Source organism: Schistosoma haematobium, chromosome 4, assembly GCF_000699445.3.
Source record: "Schistosoma haematobium chromosome 4, whole genome shotgun sequence".
NCBI classification, from domain to species: Eukaryota; Metazoa; Platyhelminthes; class Trematoda; order Strigeidida; family Schistosomatidae; genus Schistosoma; species Schistosoma haematobium.
This window is the reverse complement of record NC_067199.1, coordinates 11,277,805-11,300,679: the sequence shown is the minus strand read 5'-3', so window position 1 is coordinate 11,300,679 and position 22,875 is coordinate 11,277,805. Positions and strand designations below refer to the sequence as shown.

The window sequence follows — 22,875 nt, the reverse complement described above, 5'->3', positions numbered from 1 at the left end:
ATTTTAGCTAAAATCTGGGAGTTGGACGTAATCCCATCTGACTGGTCACAATCACTGGTCGTCCCAATATATAAGAGAGGGTTAAAATCATCCTGTGACAACCATAGAGGGATTAGTTTGACTAATATAGCATCTAAAATACTAGCCTCGATAATTATCGGACGCTTAACTAAGACTCGTGAACTGCTAACACGGGAAAATCAAGCTGGCTTCGGACCTGTTCGTGGCTGCATCGACCACATATTCACTATTCGTCAGGTTCTAGAACACAGGTATACTTATCGGCGTCCGACAATGGTGGTCTTTCTTGACTTAAAAGCAGCATTTGACTCTGTAGACCGACAGGTTGTGTGGCAGTGTCCGTCATTAGAAGATGTACCTTAGAAGTACATAAACCGTGTGAAGACGCTTTACTCGAACACTACTAGTCGAGTCAGAGCTTATGGCGAACTGTCATCTGCTTTTGCAACCTCAAGTGTTGTCCGTCAAGGCTATCGACTTTCTCCATTTTTGTCTAACTTCATCATAGACCTACTGATGGAAATAACGCTCTTGTTGACCGAATTTTTGGGCATTGATCTCATTCCAGGAGGTCCAATTATCGACTTAGAATACGCAGATGACATAGTCCTGTTTGGTGAAGACGCTGACAAAATGCAGAGTCTTTTGGTGGCACTGATCAACAATGCCAGCATGTTTGGAATGCGCTTCTCATCATCCAAATGCAAGTTGTTGCTTCAGGACTGGTCTGCGTCAACACCTGAACTAAGGATAGAGAGTGAAGTAGTCGAACGCGTTGACAACTCCACTTACCTAGGAAGTCTGATCAGCCCAAATGGGTTGGTGTCTGACGAAATATCAGCATGGATTTGGAAAGCTCGTTTGGCTTTTGCCAACTTACATCACCTATGGCGAGGGCGAGATATCCGTTTATCAATAAAAGGACGAGTATTCTACGTGGCAGTTCGTTCTGTTTTACTTTACGGCAACGAAACATGGCCATTAAGAGTAGGAGATACTCGTAAGCTACTAATATTTGACCACAGATGTCTTAGAAATATTGCTCGCATCTGTTGGGATCACCGGGTAAGTAATGGTTAGATCCGACGCATGGTATTGGGGAACGATGGTAAATCAGTTGATGAGGTTGTGAATCTTCATCGACTGAGATGGTTGGGCTATGTGTCACGTATGCCTGAACACCGATTACCACGACGCCCAATGCGGACTAGTGTTGGAGACGACTGGAAGAAAATTAGGAGTGGCCAAACCAAAACATGGCATCAGTGCTTGAAGTCACTAACTTCTACTCTGAGCCATGTTAGTAGATGTAGACTACTTGGTTGGGGTCCGCGTGACTATCGTAACCAATGGTTGGAGACTCTGGGTAACATTGCTCAGAATCGATCGCAATGGCGTCGGTGTATACACTCTCTGTCTTCCCTTAAACTATGAGACTAAATTATTTTATATCTTTCTATGTACGTACTAAATCTTTCTTCCTATACTATATCCTTATATGCAATTTTTCCTTTATATATTACACCATTGAGTTAACTGCTTCTATGAATCTGGTGTCCATCTTGCTGTGCTAATGAGGTATGGCAACTTGGACGGATGTACATATGTGCCTGGTCCTACGTTGTAATTGACTGACTATTTCGTTCTCTTCTCTATATATTACAACAATCGTTTTGGGCAATTACGGCTCATGTACCGACTTTCGTAAGTAGTGCTAGATCTGGCTATACCCGTTTCACATAAATTCCTAGTCTTTCAGTACTCTCACTTGAACGATTCATGACCCGCTGTTAAGACCAAGTTCCAATCGTGTTTCCTACTTCACAATGATTTTCGGATTTCTCTATCGATCCATGGAGGTCAATGTGATGGCTTACGTGGAGCTGACCATAGAATGAACGGATTGGCTGCGGCTTTAAACTCAATCCATTCACCTTCAATTAACTGACTAATTTATTGAAACGACAAAGTGTCTGATTACTGGAATGTTAGCCCGCCAGATATTGGGACGGGGTGTGGCAGACAGACATATACTGTATATTATCTATTCAAAATGTAAAGTACGATAAAGTATGATCGCTGCTCGCCAGTGGGGGTAAGAAATCAATGTCGGAAGCCTCATAACGTTGAGTGAAGACAAGGTTCAACAGTGATTGTTCATATTCTAAGTTATAATATGCCAGTTGTTTGATAAATTGTACAAGTTCAAACTGAAGACTAGTTAACAGTGGGTTTCAGTCTAAACATCCACCTGAAGTTGTAGGCTCTAACCAGTTGATATGTGACTCATTGATATCTCTAGAGATGAGACAAAAACCATCCTTACTCCACGTTCAGATATGACTTCAGAAAAAGTCATCAGCAAGAGAAATTGTGCTACGATGTAGTCCTTCTGTGGTTACCAACTGTTAGTAGGACATGGGTTAAGTTGTTACATGTTCCATAGAGAATTACGTTATAGCATACTGACTGACCTATTTCTGGTCAATCAGCACTAATTCATAAGCAGAGAAGACTCTAGGATGTTCTTGTGCAAAAATCATAAATATACTGACATTTTTCTTTCTAAACTTAGTTAAATTGCTGTTTTGTTTTTGGAATATTAGTAGATTTCTATCTAAACACTATTCTGATTTAGGGGCCAATGGTCAAAAGCTAAATATGCGCCAGAATGAGAGTTTATTAACATATAATACAAAGGAATCAGTAAGTGCAATCAAATGAAATATAACTGTGATAAATTTTACTTGTAAGATGGTCTCTCATATTTAGTGCGACTGGATATGTCTATTTTTGTGCACTGATCAATCATCTCCTACTTCCATCGGACAAATAACAAGCTTCTTTATTAATTGATATTGAGTTAATTTTAATTAGAAACTCGTAACTATCTTAAATGATAATGTCTTAGTTATTGAATCACTTAGTTTATAACTAAGAAGTCACAAATTCAAATATCATTACACCTAATTAGGATAACATTACCCTCCTTTATACATACAATACGTAACTCAAAGTTGAACTCACCAAATGGTACTTGATAAATGAGTTACATTAAAATTTTAGTGAACTATTAATAACTGACTAAGTGTTTATAGTAATTTGATGAGAATATAACAAATAATCCTGATTTATCTATTTACAACTAATCTTTATCATTAGATAAACTAGGTAGAGAATATTTTATGAAATCATTAGTGATTATTAAACATTGTTATTATATTCTATTTTGTGTGAATTAATTAGAAAATAATGGAGTTCAAAGAATTATTATTAAACGGCCGTTCAGTGCTTCCAGGTTTTCCATGGTGGTCTAGCTTCAATGGACTCATAATTACAATTATTGAAATTATTAAATTTACATTTAGTAATTCATTATTTTTCCTTTATCAGTTTAGGTGTTGTGGAGATTGTTAAGTTTTTGATTGAAATCATGAGTCAATTGAAGCTAGACCACCATGAAAAACCTGAAAGCACTGGACAGCCGTTTCGTCCTAGCATGGGACTCCTCAGCAATGCGCATCCATGATCCCGCACCCCGCGAAATTCGAACCCAGGGCCTATCAGTCTCACGTCAGACGCGTAACCAATTAGACCACTGACCCGGCATCCAATGGTGTTAATGTCTAACCTCAACTAATCCACGAAATTGCGCGACCATCTTCCATTGTACTGAGGTAGACACCTGTTTCTACCCGACATGGATTAACTCCTTTACTTATTTCTGACGACGTTAAGTGCGAATATAACGATAACCAATAAAAAGCTGCGAAATAAATGCATGAACAAACCAATCAGAAGAAAAGATGAATACACAACTTACGTATATATATATAATATGGTTAGATAAACACATAAAAAAATAAAACACACACACACACACACCAAAATACATAGTTATGATTGGCCACTTAAGTCTGGGGAAAGAATAAACAGTAAGAATATTGATATTGAAAAAGAAAATTACACAATTTAACAACACAAAACGATAAAAAATATCCTAAATTAACAAAACAACTGGGGGGGGGAGAGGAAAATTAACTACCACGATTTATTTATTTATTTAATTGTTTTAAAGACACGTTGTTACGTATACAAAAATAGCAAAATTATTATTTTGCAGTTAGTTTGTTCATAGAATTGTCTGTATAACAGTTAAAATGCAAAGAAAATAGAACTGTGAAAACTTTAAAATCATTTCTAATGATTATTGGAATTCTTGTGCGTTTTTTTTTGGTTTTAGTATGCTGCATATGATTGTTACTATTATTATTATTATTATTATTATTATTATTACTTGGCAACAAAAAGTATTGCCTATTTATTTGTTGTTGTCAGTTAGTTATTTTCGAAATCCAATGAAGGCATTAAACCGTAATTATGATTTTATTTCCTTTTTTGTTTTACTATTATACACAAAGAGAGAGAGAGAAAATATGTAGAATTAAACAGAAGATCAAAGAAAAGATACTGATTAGTTGATGTATTACACAATAGATTGTAAAATGGAATTTATGGATTTATGATGGTTGTTTTTGTTGTTTACACATAATTTATACCTGACTAGATGATTTTTTCGATTTGGACAAAAAGTTTCTAATTAATAATAGTCCAATAATTGAACCGATGATGAATAGAAGTAGTAGAATAAATAGACCAACAAATAATTTTGTACTGAAAGAAACTTTTGGACTTTCACTTGGTAAATGACCAGATTGATCTAACATGTAGCCTAATGCCCAGCTAACTGATTTATCATTAACCTATAGAGGAAAAAGAGTATTCAATAGAAATAAACAAAAATGAAATCATACTACTACTAATGATTATAAGTAACTTAAAAAAGTCGTTTGTTTTTCTAAGCTGCTGAAAGAAACAGTAAAAGTGAACTTAAAATACCTTTATAGAACTGATCTACTATTTAAAAGAATATTTGAGATCATTTGATGAATTTGACATGTTGATGTCAAGAATATATATATATATATATATATATATATATATATATATGAGCATCTAATTCTTCAGCTCTCTCGTCTTATTCCTGTATTCTATCGCAATAGAGGATTACTGTTGGAATATTGTGTGCCAATCGCTGTTCTTTCGGGTCTGTCGTAGAATCCATTCGTGTTAGAGTAATTTCAGATGTTCCGTAATTAGTAATTACCATAAACCCATACTGTTGTATCCCGATAAGAATAATGAATGATAATTTTTGGGATCCATTTATGGACCAATATTACGAGTACGTTTTTATAGTATAATTATTTCGTAACTAAATTGTTCATATTCATGCCCCTCTTATTATGAGTTTTATTTTGACCTATGAACTATTATTATACGATTTACCATTCATGAACTATTCCCTGTCTGTTAATCGGTTCCTCCCTCATCCACAACCACATCTGGCTAATTCTTGTACAAATGTTGTTCATATTTTATTGGTACGTTGTGGTCGATTTGTTTAGTATATAAACTCAGTATGCTTGAAATATAATGATTCATATCTCAGAGGCCGAGACTTGCGTTTTGGACTCAACTGGCTAGGCTAGACAGGGAAGCAGGGCCAATCGGGACTGTAGTTCGTTCTTACATGTTTTACGCGTCTTTGGTCCGATCGATAATTCGCTACCGTCTAATCCGCAGTCACAAGTCATAACACATACCGAACTCAGCCACAGTATAAAATACTCTCAATCTAGAACGAAATAAGCTGTTTCATTTTCTCTGATTATCCAGATGACAACAGTCTGTGCTGAAAGCTATCTAAATAGTAATGACAGATATATTTTAAACCATTCATAGGATAAGATAAAAGAATGAAACACAAATGCCTTCTTTCAGTTATTATCGTCTCAGTTATTTAGTGTAGAATATAAATCAACGGTAGTGAATAAAAAATCTCTCCAAGAGCTAGAATATGAGAAACGTCAACAAGTCACATGATCAGAAATCAACTGAACTAGACAGACAGCTTGATTACAAACACAGCTGAAAACAATAAAACCTAAACGGATAATCAATCATAATAAAAGCTGCTCAAGTTACATGAAAATTAAACATTGATGATGCTAACCAGAGCAACAGTGAAATCTCGATCACATCACCTAACATAAAGAACTCAACAATACCAAAAGTTTAAGTTACGTTTAATATTTACTATAATCAGGCACAAAATCAAAAGCTCAGTTAATTATATTAATAAAAAGAAGTGATTCATCTTACCTTCGAATCAAATGTAAGTGTTTTCCATAATTCATCCGTAGTAAAACCATACATTTTCAATAATTGAATAATATATAAACCATCAAAACAATATTTAGCAGTAAATCCATAGTCAGATGGTTTTGTAATTTTAGCCACCTAAAATTTTATGGTAAATAAAGAAAGACGAAAAGTAAAGTAAGAAAGTAGTACAAAATAAGTGTGTACAGTTTTAAAATCAAACCTCTGTGCGTGTGTGTGTGTCAGGGCTACCTGGATGTCTAAAGCAATTTAGATGAATGGAGTAGAACCTACCAACATCTGATCTTTATTTGGAGATTAACTGCATCGACCAAATAGTTTAGTACTAACATCTTTGACTGTGACGTGAGTTCATACGATATTTAAATAGTATCAGTTTCATTGACACTGAAGATATACTCTGCTGAGCGATTTCTACACAGCATGAAGACTAAGTACAAGGTAATTTGTCAGTTTTGTCTAACCAATGAACGTTAAGACAAGGTGTACCGTGTACTGTCGTATCATTTTAACCGATGACTACATAGTGACTAAAATAAAAATTATTCAGTTTACGCCAAAAAGACTAGCCAGAAGCGATATTGCCTTTTACTCATAATTAAATGGGTAACTGGTAAAGGTTGTAAATCGGTTGATAAGTTAGTGGATCTTCAATCACTTCATTGAGTTAGACTTTCTTTTTCTGATTGCTTCTGCATTGTTTTAATTCTTTTCTTTTTCATTTCACCTCATCGTACTGATGTGGTGCAGCAACTTGATCTAACGCATATATATGCCATCTGTGTTGATGACAGCTATCTGTCTGTTAGTTGTTGTTATGTTTTGTAGGTCTCAAACTTAATACTACTACGCAGTATTACCATTCTGAAGAATACTGTGAGTTGTAATTTAGTTTAGAAGCCCCGACGCCACACACACCCAAAAAGGTCATGGTCGATAAAATGGTATCATTTAGATCAATTCATCATGAATTTTAGTCAGAGTGACAGGTGTGAACTCCGTTTTAGTATGGCATTTTTAAGTTAATATTTTCTTGTGTCAGTTCAATATAAACGTTGTTCGATATGACACGTCAGAACATTCATTCAGTGTGACAGTTTTATTCTCTATATTAATTTAGATGACCTACATGTAGTGCTTATTTACAGTAACCGTATGCATTTTCCCCTACATGTGTTATTATAAAATGAGTGTAAAAATTAGCGTATAAACGGTTGCATTTTAATCTAATGATGATGTGATTTGGGAACTTGTTTGGAGACGTGTTTTTGGGGAAGTCAATAAATCCTCATTGCATCAATCTTTCCTGTTCTTAATGAGTCTTGGGAAATATAGTGTTTTCTGTGTCACAGTATAAGCAATACGATCGAGAAATTGCAGCAGTTCCCGACAGCCAAGTAAAAGCAATGAGACTGCGGACTTAGCGAAGTTGATACGTACATAATAGTAACGACTCTCCAGATACAACTCTCTCTCTCTCTCTTATATATATATATATATATATATATATATATATATATATATATATCAGGAGTTAACAAATTGTATTGGTAATAACTAACCAAGTTATCTACAGTGGTTAGCATAGCAAATGATAATTAACATAAGCTGAAATGTTGAACATCACAACTTATGTAATATTTATATATCTATTACAAATAATTATATCAAGAATTCACATCGATTGATTACCGAGTAGTATCTAATAATATAATTGTTTATTTCTTAGTGTTAATCGAAATTCATCTCGCAAGTTCTAATTCTACAAAGGTTGTTATTTCTGGCAGGATTGAAGGTACGCCTTGCTGATGAGTGTCAATTCTAACGAAGCCTGAACATACAATTCCCTTCTAAGTACACTCAATCACCTCAGATCAATTACAATTTTTAAAAAATTAACATATAAGCGATAAGAAATTGTCAGAAAATGAATGAAAGTTTACATCTTTCCACGGTTTTTTGCAAAAATTCGTAACAGCTTCAGTAACTTCTGTTAGTGTAAATCCTGTCTTCTTGTTAGGAAATAAATACTGCATCACATAAGAAAATCCAGAATATGCCTGAAATGAAATTTAAAAAGCAGTAAATAATATGAATATTGCTTTATTGAAAAGTTTAATTATGTATTATATTACTAAACAGTAGAGAAAAAATAATAATTTGAACCGTGAAAATCAGTTCGAACATTATCGTAAACTAAAAAACCTACTCTTTTCAGCGTTAAGATAGTGTAATTTAAGTGATTCGGAGAGGTGGCCACTGTTTTAAAATTTATGAATAACAGAGATATCAGTGAAATTGATGTTCATTTGAGGCTGAAATCGTAGTGACATTAAGTTTTTTAAAAAAAACTGTGTACAACTATTTCTCACATTGCTAAAATTTGAATAACTGAAGCAAGATTTTAGAAAAATTACGCATAACTAGACACTGTCCATACAAGGAACTATTCTATGTGAAAGAAAACATGAAATAAACGTTAAAAAGTTTGTGATTATCAGATAATAATGATCAAATATGAATAATCAATCTACTAACAGCATCCACTAGCCTACAAGAACCTTTATACCCACAAAGGTGCATTCTGAGAAATATTTCGTATGCAGAAAAAGTTGATAAAGTATATCAAAGCACTGTGTCAACTTTTCAGAGTACTAAGAATAGAACCCAGTAGATATGTGCACATTTATTCAAGTTATCATATCAGAACAGCACAACGAGATGAAGTTATCAAAATAAATCCCAGAATAGTATATGTATTAACAGTATTAGTAGTAGTAGAAAAGATTACATATAAACAATAAAGTTCACTAAGAAATGATTGATGAACAACGGCTGAAATCAAATATAATATGACATAACTTAAGGCTTCAATTCTTTCCGATAATTCACTTCATACAATTCAAATTATTCAAGTATTTTAAAAAATCTATCTTCAATCCATTTCATTCAAATCAATTGACCAGAAAATTGGACGACACTTTACTAGTCAGAAAATATACTACTCATTAATACATAGTAGTAATTTTATTTTAAAGCAATTAAACTAATTTGACATACACTAAGTTACTGGCAATCTGAATCATCCTTGGAAGTTAACTAAAATGATGTGATTTGTAAATTGACATGAATCATTTTGATGTTTTTTGTTGTTATAATAATGAAGGAATAATTCATAAATCCTAAATAAACGAAACCATATTGAAATGTCGGTGGATTACTTGGTTATAATTAAATTTCTATGACTCAGCTACGAGAAGAAATACACACATTTTATAGCGAAAAAGAGGAGAAATAAAACCGAAATAATCTCAGTGTGATGTGTAGAGGTTAGACATCATAAAGAAATAGGAAAATAAGTAAGAATTAACAGCTGTATTGTGAAAACACCGGTTTTCAACAGTTTGGTGAAATTTTCCAACTTTATTGCTATTGATATATCAAAGCAGGTACAAGCCTGATACGTAAGCATTAATTCCATTGGAGAGTGAATGATATGTAGTTGGTATATCCTGAAATTGTTTACCTGTTAAATGACTTATAATCGTATTTATTCCTGTATCCAATATTTTATGTATTAGCATATTATTTTGTCCGGAGAAAAGATTGGAGGCTTATGTCATTGATTCTGTTTTGTGATTGATCATTGTTTGTTCACACTGTGTCATTGTGTATTATCAACAGATCGGAGCATTTCATCAATTAATTTAACAATTCTCAAATAGGTTATTCGTCATAAATCATAAGAGGTTAATTTATAACGCCTAGGGAATGGAAGTTAGTGTTTTATGGTGCCGCGTAAAGCAATCAACTAATTGATTACTAAGCCCTTGTAATGTCGCTTATTATGTTAAACCCATTTACCTTATTCTAGCTTTCGGACAGGCCAATCTATTCATTCTACTTGAGTCACATTTTGACCTTGTTAATTATTCGCTTATCAATCTTGACTGTTTTTATATGAGCGTATATATATGTGTGTACACTTCTTATCCCATACATTACATGACTGCAACTTAATTTTGTGTGACTATAAATATTGATTAACGCTTGGTTAAATGGAGTTGGCTCAGATGCCTTCTCTACTGAGCGTAATTCTGCTTCGATCTTTTCTCTTCGCTTCTCCGATATTTTTTCTGGACCAAAGATTGTATGAAATATACGTATTCGAAATTCATTCTCGTTATTTGACTTATTTAATTCCGTTATTGACTAACGCGATTTAAGTCGATGATTATATACGAGGATAGGCAACATATATATTTCGATAGCACTCACTCAAGAGCGATCAACATATCTAATTGGAGTCAGATCCCGTCCCCACTAAACGCCACTTTATTGATTATATTACAACACTAATGGAATTTTCTTTCTTACAAGCTCAGAAATCTAATGTCCAACATTTTAAAAGTGTACTGACAGCTATGTTTCGGATGATTAACAACAATTGGCAGGGTACTTTATTCTTTGAATGATTTATTGCATCGTTTTCATCATTCTGTCAGTAGTTTTTTTTAATAAGTCAATGAATGCTTGGTCGTTGGAATTATTCGACGGGAAATTTTTAACCTAGTTTTCATGCTAACTGGTATTTGTCGAAAACTGGCATCTGCAATCTTTAGGGAACTGACGTATCTTCTGGGAATCGAACCAGTACCATCCAGCTTTATGATCTGAGCTTTTCGAGCTATAACTTGCCAACAAGACTGATATAAAGTAATGAGTTAAAAATTTTATGTTTTAAACTGCTTGTTTTGGATATCCGATCGTCATAATTTCATGTTTGTATTGTTACTTATTATGCGTGAGTGCTTTTTGGACGTTATAAGTTTATTTCGAGTGGTTACTGATTTGTTAAGTTAATTTTTCTCCCATTCCAATCCCTTCCGTATTCCTAAAAAACTGCATTGCACACCATTCCCTCGATAAAAAGCAGATTTCAAGGCTAAACACACACTATTTAAAAGGTGAATGTTAATGATAGGGTGACCAAGAGCTTAATTCATTTGAACGCTAGTGATATGTGATACTGAAATTTCCCCTATAAGCTGAGACAGATCATTACAGTTTAAGGAGTGATCGTATTGTAATGTACGAAGATTTGGGTTGAGTAAACAAAATTACACAATGTCTTTGTAAAACATGAAAATCACATCAAATACATCATTTGCTCATCTTCCTTGAGTTGTCTTCTGCATACTTTATCATTCTTCCAATGATGTTGCTGTTTTGATTGCTTACTGCTGTCCATTCTCTTTTCTTCATTTCAATCTTCTGCTGGTAAGTATTCCACTTCCAATTCCTGCTATATACTACCTATGTCTATCTGTCTAAGTATCACAGTAGCGTATGCCATACTCGTCCCTCCTTTAATAAGTAGCTTTTTTAGTCGTTCCGCTCGCGCTGATCTCCATAGCTCTGTGTTAGTTATATTGACTGGTTTAGATGCCTAATTTTATGATATAGTCATCTATGTTTAGTGACCAATTCATTGATTATCAAGATCTATTCATATTTCAAACAGTAAAGATATGTTTTTAAATAGTTAATCAATCTTCACTATATTAAGTCTTCCGTGTTTGTACTTAGTGTCGCAGGAATTGTAGTAATTTCTGTTTTCAAGTATTAGCAGTAGGACCTGGGAACACAACCATTAAATCTCAGTTATCGCCCATTTTAAAGAGAAGATTCTGGAAGATATTATTGTAATGCACAGATTGCTTCGAACTGGTAGGAAAATTATTTTTTCTTACTCATAGGGTGGATATGATATAGTATGAGGGCAAAAAGTCATGACAACTACTTGTTACCTTTGATGCACATTAGGTACAAAACGTAAATAGATGAGTTTTTTCTGTTTTGTTAAAATTTAACCTTTGGGCAAATCGTTTTATTAGTGATTCATTGAATAACAATGATGATGGGCATTTTAACAACAAAAAAGGATGAACTATATCACGAATTCAATATACACTACATATTACTAGATCTTTGTCATGAGGGATCATATTGATGACTTGATAGGCAATTCATTGAAAAAGATTGTTAAAAGGGAGCAGGAAATCCAGGGGAAAAATATTATTCTCATTGAAATCGAGGTGTTTCAGTGGTTCATGTTCGAATAAAATAGTTGATTGTATAGATTGAAACAATTATAGCAACACTCCTACGTTTGATTTCGATTATGGTTAACTTTTTTCAAGCCCTTTTACTAACTTATTTAACAAACAACTCGTTTATTTCTTTGTATTATTGTGAACACTATCATGTCTGCATAACATGTAGGTTTGATCACATGCGATAGACTACGCACATACCTCTCTCTAGCTTAAATGTTAGTCGCTTAAATATTACTCGATGAGTCATCCTCATCCCCATGTATGTATGTTCTCGAATCCTAATAGTAGCCTTTGGCGTGCTTCGCTGCACCTTGATTGGGTTTGACCATAAATTCACCTATGCATTTGTTCGCTCACACACATTAGCCTCTGCAGGATCAACGGTGCGCACTTCTTAGGAGTCCTATACTAAGACGAGGCGGCCTTCCAATGTTTCCAGGTTATCAATGGTGATCTAGCTTAAATCGACTCATGAATTCACTTAATAACGTATAACTCTCGAACACTAGCAAAGGAGGATAGCAAGTCCCTATGTGAACATTGACATAGAAACATTAACATAAAATGGCTTACCAAAAACTTTCCAAATGGAGCTGGTTGAAAAACATTGTTGAATGAACATGATGAAAAATTGCATTTCATTTGAAAATGTTTTTGGATATAATTGACACATTCATTAGGTTGTCCTATACCGTTAAATGAAAAACTATTCATATTCTAAAGTATAAAGAAAAAAAGTGTTTATCATGTGTTTTACTAAGATCTATCATAAATAATGAATAATGAATACAATGCCATTGTCAAACTAATTGACAAATAACTTTAAAAATAGAAAACAACAACATAATACATTAATAGATAAAGTAACTAACTACAGGAAACAGAACAGTAAACTGTGGATTAATGTAGATAAGTGTATAGTTTAATTTGTAAATCTGAAGAACAAGCAATAACTTTCAAGCATTATTTTAAAAACAAAAACAAATTGATTAGTTTCCATCACGGATTGATTTTAGTTCGAAAGCTATTTAAAACTAAGGAGTACCGTATAGCAATTATGTCCCAGTATGAAATTGCTCAGCAGTGCACATCCACAATCCTACCGGGAATCGAACAATAGAACCTACAGGCCCAATAGTGAACGGAATATCAAGAATTGATTGATGTTAGAAATGTAGACCTATGAATTCCTGCTTGGTATTCTAAAGGCCTGAGGTCTTAGTTTCCCCTGTAGGGTCATAGATGGGCATTTATGAAAAATCTCACCATTGTACGAAACAGTTTTCTGACACTTCCTACTTTTTAGTAGTTGTATAACTAAAACCAGTTCATGATATGAACTATGAAATTTCACAATCTTCATAAGTCACTTACAACAAAATATTGATCACTTAGTCTGATGACCTGATCTCTTACTAAATAGATATTTAACATTTCCAATATTGGATGACATATGAGGTCAATGTTAAAACGCCTGCTGATTACTAGTTACAGAAAATGTTAGATTTTTACGGTGAAAATCTGTTGAAAAATATTTTCATTTCACAGGAACATTTGAATTTTTCCCATTTACTTAAGTAGATTGACCTTTTTTGAAATATGCAGACGGATTAAGTCACTAGAATGCCAAGTTTTTGGGAAAAAAATGTGGCTAATCAGTTCTTCTCTTCAGTTTTTAAATATCTTGTCTAGTTAAAATTACAGGAGACAGGTTAATTTTAGACAAAGAGGTATGATAACCTTGAATGACTCTAAAATTCTAGTCATGAATTTCAGGACATTTTTCTTCAGGAGCTGCGAATGAGGCCATAGAAAAAGTATGTAGTTGATCGATAAAATACATAGGTTATTTATTTTTTCATTCCACGAAATTCGAACAAGCTGAAATGTAAATTCAAGCTACTGAATTCTGTTTATTGAATTAATGACTCGACTGATGATGATAATGATAGATATAACTAAAAAATCCAAATAATCAATGCAATATTTTTGTTAATGAATCGGACAACAATTTACTTTCCATTTCTTGAACAAGTTTTTAGAGAAATTATTTTAATAATTATGTCATCTGTTTTACTGAAGCGAAAAGAACTGGGTTTAAGACTCAATGTGAATATCATTATTGGAATGTAGGTTACATTTATCTGACGAATTTCAAATAAGATAAAACATGAATACTAGATTCCACTGCAAGGCACACATCAAATATAATAAAACTTGTGACATAACGTTATATAGGGGCAACCCACTTAAGATGAAAATATGGCAACTGAGACTGGTCAATTACAATCCTGAATATCAACAACGGGAAATTACATACCTTTATTATTACTTTCAAAGTACTGTAACAAGTTAGTGGCAAACTGGACTCAGTGAGTCAATTGATAACTGACTGACGTTTGAGGGGAAAGGTACTGAGTTTAATTTTCGATTTAAATATGAAGAGTACGATGTAAGTACATCCAGGAAACGGGTCCTAAATACGACGAAACGCTAATCCTACATTCACTTGCCAGACATTTTGTCAAATCAACTAATTTCATCTGTAGTTATGAATGAATTTAGTCCTCTACTTTCTAATCCTCGATTATATTAAGGATGAATAAATTAGACAGACTATGAACTAAAACTGATCGTAGGCATAAAATGTTTTCCAAAAGACAAAATTTACTATATACGTACAGTTAACCTAGCTGAAACTAACTAAATACTAAATCAACTCGTAACTTACAGGAGGTCGGAAAATTTCCTCAGAAAATGTTTTCTTTGCATAAGTTCCAGATAAACAACTTCCAGTGAACCACTCAAGTGCATTGTACAAATCCGATTTATAGCCTTGAAGAAAACATGGATTAGGAATTTCATTTTGTAAAGGAAATTGTGCCTGTAAAGAGAGGAAAAAAAATTCCTAAGTGAATATTTTTAATATATAATGATTTTCAATGGATTAACATGTAATAATAATAGTAATGGCATTTATAAAATCTTGGAGAAACCTTTGGTACTTTGAGATTTCGGACCCTTTAGGTCAGCATCACATTAAGAGTCCTATTGCAATCATCAGTGATCTCTGTTATGTTTAAGGTTTTCTGACGACTTGCTTTAAATATGTAAAACAAAGCTGAATTATTCTATTATGTTGGATAAAACTTGGTTAACGCTGTCTTTCTTCATTGACAGTAACCTTTGATAGTAACCTTTACTTATTATTATTAAATTGAACCTGGCTAACATTATCGCATACATATAAATATGAATATATAGAATCTGAAATATGATGAACTAATGATGTCTATGAATAAAATTTCGTATTGATAAGAAACATTTTCTCTGTTTCTATTATTATGGACGGATTAAAACGTTTTTCTTTTTCCGGTATAATAAGTAATATTGGTCTGGGTAACTGAGTTTATAATACCGCTAGATTAAATACTTGAACAATCCATTAAACAGAGACTAGATCACGTTATATTAGATAGACGGTTCATGACCAAGAATGGGGAACCAGAGTAAATACTAGATAAATATTTTATTTTGATGGAGTTTTGTTCTGTGAGCTGGATGGTTTGATCATGGAGCTTTCATCGTTCTTCTGAACGATATCATCAGCACAAACTTCACACAACTACAAACAGGTAATCTCAGTGAGTCCGGAATAGAAATTTATAAGATGGATGGAAATCACATGTTTAATGTTCAAGAAGCTGAGAGACTGTTTGTCCAAACTTAGCGATCAATCATATCTACTTTCACTATCAAAAAACGGTTTTGAAGAGTGTTTACTCAGAAAGTGTGGCTACGGAAGTTGACATATGAATCATTTAGTGTGCATTCACTATACAATGTGAATAAGTATGTATTCACTTCAATTAATTTTTTATGGAATGATGTTTATTATTATTGCTCAACAACTCAAATGAGATATTTATGCCGAGAATTAGAAATGCGTTGAATGATAACTTTGAAATCACTATACAGATTACGTAAGTGACACTGCCAACTAAAATGTAATTTATTGATATTTAATTATTAATTTTATTGAAGTCGACTAAAGAAAATCAAAGTTCTAATAATAATCTGTGATTGATTGAGTTCAATCATGTCAGGAGTGTGATACATATCAACAATGAAAAAAGTATGAGAGCGGCTTTTACTTTCTGGTTTCTTAAATTGTAGAAAGATAATTCTTTTGCTTGAGATCGTCAAAGAGGAAATTGGGTTAGACGTGGTCGTAATGACCTAGGAATGTGTATGTGTTGCCAAAGAGACAAGTGTTTCAGATCAGCCATGAAATGTTTTAGTTCTTGACGTATTGCGAAAGTGTAGAGCTAGCTAAGCAAGCCTTAAGCTAACCAGGCTACATCCGAGTCGATGATCGGATGATAAAAATTAATTAGAGCTGTGAAATTCTGATGATTTATAATCCAATTCAGTGATTTAAAAGTAACACATTCGTTATGAGACCTGAATTTTTTATGTTCGCTATCCAATAGAATCATGATGGTACACACTGATGGAGAGTCCCAAGTACTAGGTGTAAACGTTAACATTGAGATCTAGGTACATTTAGATGACAATTCCAAATAGAACGAAACACAAATCCCGAGTTTTACTTCTAATCACATTCCATCTATTTAATATAAAATCTGTGACATGTCAATATAAAGGCAATGAACACAGGATGCATATATATTTCTTTTTGTTGTTGTCGTAAACTTAGATTGTAAAAAAATGTATCTTGGCAACTATGAAATTTTGAAAAATCATTATAGGAACATCTTAAGAAAGAAGAAAACCCAATATATGAAAATAAACACTTTAAGCGATAAATTTTTATCAATTATCATATTATAATAAATAAAATCTCAAAAAACATGTTAGATAGAACTACAAATATCTGGGATACTAATCAAAATTTATTATTTCCAATTTAAGAAATAAAAACTTACTGCAATGGAAGTCATTAAACGTCTTTCAAACTCTGATTTTCCATAGCATAAAAAACTATGACTATATACTGAAAAATCATTTCCATATAATCGGAGTGGATAAAAGTTTAAATGTTCTTTTGGTATAGTTGAATATTGTCTAGGAACAAATGCAATTTGTGTACTAGCTCCACCAAGATCCAAAGAACCAACTGTATCAGTAGGATTTGTTTGTTTACCCTAATCATATTTGAGCGTAACAATTAAAAAGAAATAAGTTAATTATAAAGAAATTATAGGATATGTGCGCAACCGTCTTTCATTGATCAGTTTATGATTCGAATGAAACTCAGCAGTCTCTATAACCCCATACTCACAATTTTCATATGCTCAGTAGTGATTGGTGTTGAGGGGGAATTACTTGAGTTCTAGTGAAAGGCCGTGACCAGTGGAGTTCAACCAAAGACAATGGAAGATAATAACTCAATATCATGGTTTGGTTGAATTTAGATATTAACACCACTAAACACTGGCTCGGTGGTCTTGAGGTTAAGCGTTCGCGCATGAGACCGAAGGTTCTGGGTTTAAGTCGCGCGTGCGGGCTCGTGGATATGCACTGGGCCAGGGTTAAACGATAGTTCACAGCCTCTATGTTTATAATGTTGGTTTAACATTGATCGTCCATGATTTTAATGAAACTCAACAATCTCGACGTTCCTATACTGACAATCATGTATATCTTATGATGTCTCCTATACAAAAAAACTAGGTACAATGATCGATGATCCCAGTGCAACAAATAATAATAAAACATCATGAAAATAATTATAGAATGTACACCAGTTTACAGAAAAGAACATGTGAGTAAAAAAGTAATGAAACATTTAATAGCTTAGCAACAGGTTTTTTAACCAAACAGGAAAAAACTAAGATTGGTGTAATAAAACCATCAAATACAGCCTCCATACATTAGGCTTTCAACCAAACCTTCTGCATAAGATTCGATGGTATTCTACCTGTTTCAAGGTTTCAAAGTTGAAGTACGATATCTGAAAATCTGGTGTTTAAACTCGTCGGTCTACACAAACATTTAGGCTATTTATTTTTCAAATGTGCAAATATTACGACTGACTATCAGGTTTTAGATTTGTTTGAACTGAATAATTATGAATGTTAACACATATACTCATACTATAATGTAGAAGGTTTACAAATTACCGGAAGAGATGGAAAGTTTCACGTATCTGGGTAGCATCATCGCTGAATGTGGGGAATCTGATGCAGACGTAAAGGTAAGGACTGGCAAGGCAAGGATAGCATTTCTACAGTTGAAGAACAAATGGAACTAAAAATAACTGTCAACCAACATAAAAGTCACAGTCTTCAATACGAATGTCAAGACAGTTCAACTGTACGGAGCTGAAACGTGGAGAACTACTACGGCAATTATCACCAAGAAAGTTCAAGTATTCATATACAATTGTCTACGTAAGATACTGAATGTCCGTTGACCGGAAACCATCAACAGTCTACTGTGGTAAAGAACAAACCAGGTTCCAGCTGAGGAGGAAATTAGGAAAAGGCGCTGGAAGTGGATAGGACACACATTGAGAAAGTCATCAAACTGTGTCACAAAGCAAGCACTAACTTGGAATCCTGAAGGGAAACGGAAAAGAGGAAGGCGAAAGAGGAGACATGAAGAGGATGAATAGAAACTGAAAAGAATAGCCGAGGACAGAATTCAATGGAGAGTGTTGGTCAGCAACCTATGCTCCTCAACGAAGGATGGTAAGAGTGAGTAAGTACGAGAATTCTTTATTGTAACAAAAACAAAAGTAATTCAGTAAACCTGTTATTACTATTGCCGATTTTATGTATTTCAGTAAACAAGTATCGATTAGTGTATTCGGTTCACAGTAACACGTTTTTTCATATCGATGTTTATAATCCTACTTAGAGATTGTTTGAATCATTTATGAATAAAAATTACTCCAAAATAAATAATAAAACAACTTATTAGTTTAAAACTTACTTCTTTAATATTACCTAAAATATAATTCACTGATACCCAACCATAAAGTCCTTCTTCTGATCCATACAATAAACGAATACGTTCATTTGGTGTTTCAATTTGAAAACCAGACTGTTTAAAATAATGACGAAGTACTGAGAATAAATCTAAACTTCCTAACGGATCTTCAATTCTATAGAGATGATAAAACATGAGAATAAAAAAATATTTTTTAAAAGTTCTTTCTATAAGTGATTAACTAATCGTATAAATTTAATTACCGAGGTTATCTGGAACCTGTTTATTTAGTAAGAGGGTGATTTTCACCAGGGATTCAATTTCAAATCATTGAGGGCACCTAAAACTGTTCGCCATGAACATATCACTGTGGTACAGTTCAATATACCGAATGAAAAACAGAAATAAAGTGAAATTCAGAGTTTGAATTAAAATCCTAAGTCAAAATTACACTTTAATATAGAGGATTTATTTACTAAATGAACAGGAAAATAACTAATATTGAAGGACACAACAATGATTATTGAATAATGAGGATAACCCTGGCTAGTTTAATATGTGAAAATCCTTAATTAATATCTGTTATTTTAGTTAGTGAGAATTGTTAACTTATTTCAATTATCAGTGTTCATACTAGTTGGCTGGATTTGAAAAAGTCTAATATGAAATTCTCATCCAACTAAAGTTATAAATATGTTATTTCACTAAGATGCTAGATAGAAAATTAGGGTCAAATGAAGTAAACTTTATACGCATAATATATACGTTACTAGCTAGGCAGTTCAGCTCCTGATATTTAAAGTTTCATCCCATGAACTGAATTTCAGTTATAAACCATTGAAAACTAGAGAGAAATTGATTAGCCAGTTCATTCTACTGTGGAACTCCTCAACAGTGGGTATCCATTAACTTACCAGAGATTCAACCTAGAACCAAACTTTGAAAAACTGACATGTCATTTGATGGTTTACATTTCTGACCCTAAGCAATTCGTGATAGCGTACGAACATCATATATTGTCATCAGTGATATTTATTTCGTGCTAGATATGGCTTGATTTTGTACTAGAACTCTCGATGTAACTCACTAGTAAGTATACGATGATAATTATCACAAGGGTGCAGTAGAGATAGTTAGATTTGAAATTAAACATCACTGATTAACTTTGATTGGTCAAGAATCCAATATTTGTTTAAATGTTATTTGATTTAAAGCTAAAAACAGAATGCTCTGGACGTAAATTTCGTATTACAATAACTAGTAATGAGCGGGAATTAACACTGAAAAGAAGTCCAGGACTATCAATCAACTGCTCCAAATCATCTAACACTAAAAAAATGTATTATAATACCAAGTTACATAGTTTAGTATGGCCATGTTGTAACTTGGTTTAAAAAACTAAATAATATGATATTGGTCAACACCAAGCGCTCAATAAGTGTAAAAATTAGAATGTTTAAGGTCATCCATTTGTTCGGTAATCAGTAATATTTCAAAAGTATTATATTTCACCAATACGTTTCACTAAATAAATAAGTTAAAAAGTACCTTAAACTAGTTGAAGTATTATGAAAAGTATCTATGTATGTAGAAAAGCAAAGAAACAATGATTTTGTGACACAAACAATTGATTCATGTATATAATAAAATAAATGTCATTTATTATCTTTCACAAGAGCGCATGAAGTCATGTCATCATCTTCATCTTCATAGCATATCAATAGTTTAACATACGATAAACTATATACTTCTATGTTGTAGATCATTTTGATTTTTTGTATACTAACAAGTTAGTTAACAATAACTTTGAAAAAAGACAACACAACAAACAATAATCAATATCTTTTTTTGTTTGTTATATCCGAATGAGTAGAAAAGTCGTATTTTCGACGTTTCGTGATTTAATGTGACCACTTCTTCAGAATAAATAAATAACCGAATTAAAATAACATAAGTCTAAATAATATAAAAGAAACTTTCTATCCAATGTTCAAGTTATTTGAAACTATCAAGTTCAACCTTAGTATTAATACCTATAAACACAATAAATAGTTTGTACGTATTTAGTGTACATATTTAAAAAACAATCCAATCTACAATTAGTAAATGAGGTATTCATTTAAAAATTTAAACCGTTTCCTAATTTAATCCTTATAAAGCATTTCATATATAATGATAATAACCAATTACTGATATGGGATATATATTACAGATTTCTAGTCACTGCCTGTTCTGATGATCATCACTGGTTTATATAGGAGTAGGTTAGAAGTCAGTCAAAGATATCTAAACATATTAATTGCCATTAGTCAATAAAGTTACTGAATGGTTCGAAAAACAAACAGAATTTCTTGTTGTAGACAGTGTAATAATGTTAAATGATAGTTGGTGACGTTAGGTGACATTTCTCCGAACGAATCAAAGTAACGCAGTTACAATCATTGTATGTCGTATTCTAAATCTAGAAGCTTGTGTCATTCCATAACTCTATTACTTCGATTTGATTCGTTGCACTTGAAAAATACTTCTTATTTTTAAGTTTCCGTTCTAATGGATTATGAATCCTTCTCACAGCAATTTTCATTTTGACTATGTTCTCTCATTCTGTAATAATATGAACTACTGTAACTTAGATCAATATATGTTTTTGAAAGGTATTACATCGGTGACGGTGTGCTGAACGAGAACAAACAATTACAGAACGTCTTAGTAAAATCGAAGAACCATATAGTAAATACTTAATTTGCAAAGTATCAATCAATTGTCTCAAACTTGACTGTTTCTTTTTCAAATATCAGTCGATCGTCTCAGACTTCACTGCTCCTGCATTTCCATACCAGTGGCTTTCTGTTCCCATTCTTCCCTTCTTGATCTTCTTAATCTTCTGCTACTATATACTACTTACGTCGATATAAGTAGCACACACAAATTTCCCATACTAACGTGACTGTTCAGTAAAAGAGGAAGAATATATTTGTATAATCCCGGCGACTGAATTTGAATTAAATCCAACGTTTCACTCAGCAATCTGGTACAAATTTTTTCAAGGAAATATGATCAAACATCAAAATTATAACATTGTTCTAACGTTCCATGTACCTATAAAAATTTTTGCTCTGGTTGTTAGAAGGGGCATCGGCCTCGTGGCTTCCGAACGAACTCGGCTTTCACCATGAAGCGTCATAATTCTTCTAAGTGAAGACCTTCTAACTCTCAGGGCAGAGTTAAAATGGTTTGGATTATTTTTTCTGGTAAGCGTTTTTTTAGCGAGTTAGTTTTCTACGGGATGGGGACGCTAACCCCATGCCCAACCCTCCTCCTTTACCCGGGCTTGGGACCGGCAGTAACTCTAGAAGAGCTACAGGCGGAGTCAGACAAGGCTGTTTACTCTCTCCCTTCCTCTTTCTTCTGGTGGTCGACTGGATTATGAAGACCTCGACATCTGAAGGAAAACACGGAATACAATGGACAGCTCAGAACCAATTAGACGATCTGGACTTCGCAGATGACCTAGCCCTCCTATCACGTACAC

At 33.2% G+C, this 22,875-nt stretch overlaps 1 protein-coding gene across 2 annotated transcripts in view; it reads right to left on the bottom strand.

Moving 5' to 3' along the window:
- Positions 1-3,476: 3,476 nt before the first annotated feature.
- Positions 3,477-22,875, bottom strand: part of ENTPD3_1 (Ectonucleoside triphosphate diphosphohydrolase 3) — a 112,761-nt gene continuing 93,362 nt past the window's right edge. The window contains exons 8-14 of one of the 2 annotated variants that reach the window (XM_051215640.1): positions 19,347-19,518; positions 17,336-17,554; positions 15,118-15,270; positions 12,960-13,103; positions 8,211-8,327; positions 6,247-6,384; positions 3,477-4,784 (exon numbers count right to left, since the gene is read on the bottom strand). In XM_051215640.1, coding sequence (XP_051066172.1) covers positions 4,575-4,784; positions 6,247-6,384; positions 8,211-8,327; positions 12,960-13,103; positions 15,118-15,270; positions 17,336-17,554; positions 19,347-19,518 — 1,153 coding nt within the window. In that variant the 3' untranslated portion in view covers positions 3,477-4,574. Of the gene's footprint in view, positions 4,785-6,246; positions 6,385-8,210; positions 8,328-8,476; positions 13,104-15,117; positions 15,271-17,335; positions 19,519-22,875 lie in introns of both variants that reach the window. The other variant, XM_051215641.1, reaches the window with a different exon arrangement.